This window comes from Phaethon lepturus, unplaced genomic scaffold, assembly GCF_000687285.1.
Source record: "Phaethon lepturus isolate BGI_N335 unplaced genomic scaffold, ASM68728v1 scaffold12894, whole genome shotgun sequence".
Taxonomy (NCBI): domain Eukaryota; kingdom Metazoa; phylum Chordata; class Aves; order Phaethontiformes; family Phaethontidae; genus Phaethon; species Phaethon lepturus.
Genome location: NW_010534036.1, coordinates 1 through 5,378, shown reverse-complemented (window position 1 = coordinate 5,378; position 5,378 = coordinate 1). Strand labels below are relative to the sequence as shown.

At 44.3% G+C, this 5,378-nt stretch overlaps 1 protein-coding gene across 1 annotated transcript in view; it reads left to right on the top strand.

The window, feature by feature from the left end:
* Positions 1–5,119, top strand: part of WRN (Werner syndrome, RecQ helicase-like) — a 44,632-nt gene extending 39,513 nt beyond the window's left edge. Inside the window, exons 32-36 of the mRNA XM_010285402.1 lie at positions 7–152; positions 1,332–1,546; positions 2,955–3,026; positions 3,588–3,725; positions 4,997–5,119. Of these exons, the coding sequence (XP_010283704.1) occupies positions 7–152; positions 1,332–1,546; positions 2,955–3,026; positions 3,588–3,725; positions 4,997–5,119 (694 nt within the window). The remainder of the gene's footprint in view (positions 1–6; positions 153–1,331; positions 1,547–2,954; positions 3,027–3,587; positions 3,726–4,996) is intronic.
* The last annotated feature ends 259 nt before the right edge of the window (positions 5,120–5,378 follow it).

Genomic DNA, 5,378 nt, shown 5'->3' with positions numbered 1-5,378 from the left:
TGAGAGCAGATCTCTGCCTCTTTCTGAGGTTGGTGCTCACCTGTTCGAGGCGATGAAAGCTGGCTATGCTGTCAACCTGGAGCGAGCAGGTCTGACTCCTGAAGTTCAACAGGTCATTTCTGACGTTATCCGTAATCCTCCCATTGACTCGGGTAAGCATCGCAGCCCTTAACTGAGGCTTCTCATGACAGTCGCAAGCAGATGAAAGGAATGAGAAACTGACAGCTCAGCAGCTTTTTTTGGGTGGAACCCATCATTTCTGGAAGGCCCGTGGCAAGACAGAGCTTGGTAATGTCAGGGTCATTGCTTTCTTCTCAAGGTTATGTTGTAAAATAAGGCGATCGTGATTCATTGAAGAGCAAAAGAGGGTAGCCTTTTATAAATCCCTTCATTAAATTGTATGACCGCTTTTATAAATCCCTTCATTAAATTGTATGACATATTTATGTATGACATATGTATGACATATTTATGTATGACAATTTAATACATAAATTGTAAATTTATGTATTAAATTGAAAAGAATCAGGCATCATTGTTAAAAGTGTATTTACTCAAGTGCTTTTGGAAAAAAAAATTGGCCTGACCAAGTCTTCCTGTATGTACTGGCATCTACAGAAAATACGCTGAACAAGAGCTGTAGAATTTCCCCAGTGCAGCTTCTGCAAGATACTTGTTTACAATGAGAAGGCTGAGAAGTGCAGGGAAAGCAGTTGTTCCTCTTAACACTGTCGTCTGGTGCCACGGCCTGGTTCAGAGATTGAAGGCAACCGTGTATTGACTTGCAGTTCTGAGACTGAGTGACTTGAAGTTCAGCCTTGCCCTAGTAGTTGGAGTTGTTAGGTTGGCAGAGTTTGCTGACTTGCCCTATTGTGGGTGAATTTGTCTTTTTAGCAGCAGTTACAGGCTCAACGAGACACTCGGATTGCCGTCTTAATTTAAGTGCCGTGTTGGAATGGAGAACCAGCGTGGCCCTACATTTAAGAAAGTAGAGAGGCTTTTCATCCTGAGCTAATACAGCCTTTGTCTTGAGACAAGACAGTTGATAGGACATGCAAGTTAGAGGCAGGCGATCCTCATGTTTTAGACTAAATCTGAGGCTGGTAAGTTTGCGTGAGCAGGAATTTTTGAGATGGGGATTTATTGCATGAGCTCATGATCTGTTTTCTTAGGAGTCAAACCCATATGTTACTTCCATTTTTGTATTTTCCATGCCTTAATGTATCCTATGCTTTAATGAGGGACAACTGATGTGTTTCACAACATGAGAAAACTGAATAAGGGGCAAGAGGATTAAAAACCTATTAACGCTGTGTTTATTTTTTTCCAAGACACCACCAAAATACAAGCAATTAGAAAACTTGTTCCTGCAAAAATTGAACTGTATCTCATCAGGATGACTATTGCATTATTGGAGAAAGAGGATAGAAATAAGTCTCAGGACTGCTCAGGTGTCAAAAGGATGTTGGTGTGGTCACAAGGGCAGCAGGAAAAGACAGGAGCAGATGAAGCAAGCAGGGAAGATCCTTTGTGGAGTAAAACGAAGGTCAGTAAAAGAAGGTATAAAACTGGTTTTGTGAAAAGAACATTTCCTCATTGTAGGAGCAGACTAAAAGCCCTTCTATGTTGTTGCTGTTACCAGCAGTGCTTAGGGTCTCATCTTTCCCTCAGCGTTGAGTTGGGACTGTCTCATTCTCCTCTGAGAGTGATGTTCAGAGCATAACCAAAGGGTTCCCCTTGCTAAGTATTGACCTAGAAAGCAGGCCGCCCCTGTGCAGGCTTGCTGTGATCTGTTAAAACGTGTCACCCCTGTGGGACTGTCAGCTCATCTCTACCATAGTAAGTCCTGGACATGCAGCCCAGGAAGGTCGGTCACATGATGGTCCACCACTGTAAACCATCACAGCTTAGTAGTGGCCTCAGAGGAGGTATGAACGCTTTCTGCTGTCATCCAGCCCTTTGACAGGGATGCGAAGGGTCCCCTGTAAAATCCCATATGTACAGTGACTGAGGCAGTGGGGGGAAAAGCTGAAATTCCAAGTTCCCTCCAGTATGAAAACCTTTAAGCTGGATCCTTTGTAGCCACAGAGTCCATGTTCTGCCCTCGCCTTGCTTCTGCACATTGGTATCTGATCACCAACGTGTTGTGGGAACAGTGATTCTCTTGCTATGCAGAAAGCTCTCAGATAGCAGAGAAGTTCAGTGTGAAAAAGCCAGAAGCAATGCCTTCCAGAAATGTCTCTGAGTCTTTCATGGGTTCTTCTCTTGCTTGAAACTGCTGGGCACAGCTGTGATAAGAAGTGTCATGCCATAAGTTGGACTCAATGGGGAGAGACCTCTGGAATAAGGAGCTCTTTGTTGCTGTTTGAGAAAGGCAGGGCTAGTATTCTGAGCCTTGGGCTGGCTTCTCCGTGCCTCCAAGTTCCAGTTCAGCACCTTGTACAAAAGGCCACCTTGCCCTGAGTAGCTCCTGGTGGGAATGGTGTAAAGAAATTCGAGACTCTAAATCCACCTGCTGCCTGGGTTAGGATTTCATGTCTGTTCCTTACGGGGTTTGGAGTTGATTTCTCAAACTCCAGCTAAAACAATTTTTCAAGCCTTGCTTTTTTGCCAGATTGGTTGTTTTCTGCATACTTGAGTGCTGTTTTGTTTCTACGATATCTGTGCTGCCTTTTCCCTGAAGTTAACTTCCAGACAGTCCAATTGTGTGAGCTCTAATGACTTTCTTTATGGTACTGTTAACTGCTGGAGCTAATAACATGAATGACATGCTATTAGAAATCAGATTAATTCTATACAAATGAGTAGACAGCAAATCCAAAAGCTAACCCAAATAGTCTTTATTTACTGCTTCAGAAGATGTCCTGGTTGTAATAATTCCCTGTAGCAAACAGCTTTTAAATCTGCCAATGTTCCTAGTTTTTAACAACCTTATGTTACTGCTGCTTTTACAGGGTCATTTCATCAATCCGACATTGAAGGAAGGAGCAGAGAAAACCCATCTGCAAGAGGTGCCTTTGGCTTCGGTAAATGGATGTTTTTACTGTAATAAAGCATGTAGTAGACTTGCCATCAGCAATGCTGTCAGTAACACAGATACGTAGTTGATGCAAAAATCTCAGCTTGGCTGTTTGAACCTATGACCAGCAGGCGTTATATAGGAATTAGAAGTTAATACCTCTGTGCCCGCTATGCCACTTTTAACTGATGCCTTTGCTGTAAAAACGTGCTTGAAAACACAGCACTTGTCCGTCCGAAGCAAGCATTTAAAGTTCTCAGAGCCACGGGGATGGCAGAAGTGTTCTTCACTACTAGAAGAAAAATATGCCCACATACAAGTTTTAGTCCCGTTGTGTTTGAAATGGATGCACTTCACTTGCTCAAATTTTGTTGTGGTGAAATGGGTAAAAAGTAGCGAGTGATCTCATTAAGCAGAGGTGTTGGAACTTTAAGATTAGACTCATTGCTTCCAGGAAAAAAAAAACAACTCCAAAACGCAGTCTTTGCATTGAATCTGGTTTCTGCAGACTTAAGCTCTAATGCTGTGATACATTTAACAGCCTGCTTCCTTGCTGTCATATGAACAGGCTGTACAGAGCGGGGATGACAGCCAGCCAGGTAGCAGAGGGGCAGCAGGCTGCCCGAAGCCCATCACGCTGGCCTCCTGTAATCAGCCTGCCCTCCATCCCTGTGAGGAGGAACTGTTTGCTGACGCTCAGCCGAAGGTGAGGCTGCATGTAGCTCTGTGCCGGGAGCGGAGCCCAGGCCTCTTTCCGGTATAGGGTTGTGTGATGTGTGCTGATCACATCAAGGATTTTCTGTGCTGGTGCTTGTATAAATGCAAGTTGTATGAGTATACATGCAGCCTTTTTTTGTAAAGGGAGCTCGTGTGGCTCTGACCAGCACTACTTGCTGTACAGCTTCAGTTAGAAGCTGGATATTGATGAGAGTGCAAAACATGATGCAGACGAATCATTATTCATGGTCTGGTCAGTGTTAAGTAGGTGTAACTCCTAAATAGCACAGCAGCTATCTTATTTGAAACACTAAACACGCATATATTTTTATATACATATAGATATGTATAATCACAGGAAAAAAGCAGGATCGTTGTAATGGTCTCTGCACCCTTCCTGCTTCACTCGAGCTTGGGCTGCATGTCCTGGTGTTGTGCACACACCTGAGGCAAGCGCTGGAGCAACCTCTCTTCTGGTCCTCCCGATATGTTTCCCAGGGCCGCTAACATGCAGTCTTGTTCATCTTGCAATGAACCTTCTGACAGAGTTAAGTTTTCCATTATTTAAAAACTGGTGGCTGAAGGATGAGCAGAAACCTGCTTATCTCCTAGCTGTAAGATCTTGCAGGAATTCGCGGCTTGGTGTTGCCATAGCATCTCTTCCTACCACAGTGCGTGAGAAACAGCCGGCAGTCAGGGAGAGCGCTGTGTGTTCAGGCTCTCCTTGGGTGACATGAGCTCTGCAGGACTCGCTCTGGGCTTGTGAGCTCTGTGAGGGAGGGAGGGGAAACCCACAGCTGTGTTAGTGGGTTTCAGTCCTTTTTTTCTTGGGTAGTAATGGGGGGAGGTAGCAGGTACTGCAGATCAATCACCAGTTTGGGGTATCCACCTTCATCCCCTGCCTGGGGCTGTATTCTTTCACGTGTCACACTAAGGACCTGAAGTTCTTTTATTTGTTGTCTTGGCAGTTGGGGTTGGGGGGTTTTATTGTTTGTTTTTTCTGAAGGTCAGTGTATTATGTAGATGTGTGCCAGCATTCTTGGTTTGTCAAGCCAAATGTTTCCCAGTTTTGATTCTTCTCACTGCTACAGCTTGAGGTTTTTGCATGGTGGGGTTTTTTTGACTTTCAATTAGGTGAAACAGCTGTTGTGTTTATAACACAGTTCATGTCTCCTGATGAGCATGACTTTCTGTGTTGGAGCTATATCCGTTAGACTGTAACCGCTTGCCTTTTTCCAGATGTTTGGTTTGTTCTTTCAGGGCACACATCCCCCCTGTAAGAGGAAGGTGCCAGCATGGTTTGGAACCTCAGCTGTACCAGTTCTACCTGTAACCCAGATCAAGAAATCCAAAGTGGAGACCAGAAAAGGGATTTTCAGTTGAAGATAAAAATGAACATTTATTTTTTTACCTTGCCTCCTCCTGTAAATAGTGTTTACTTCACTGCTGTAGTTGGCCTGTCTCTGCTTTATTCTTCATGCTTGCAGACGACTCTTCTCTCCTCTTCCCTGCGTGAGGCGAGAGGACCGCGGCCCTGACAGCACGTTTCTGCTTTTCGCCATGTGAAATATATCATAATTAAAAAATAAACAAGTCTCCTTGGTGTAGAGGGTTTCAGCAACTGCAGGGTTCGGAGGGCTTT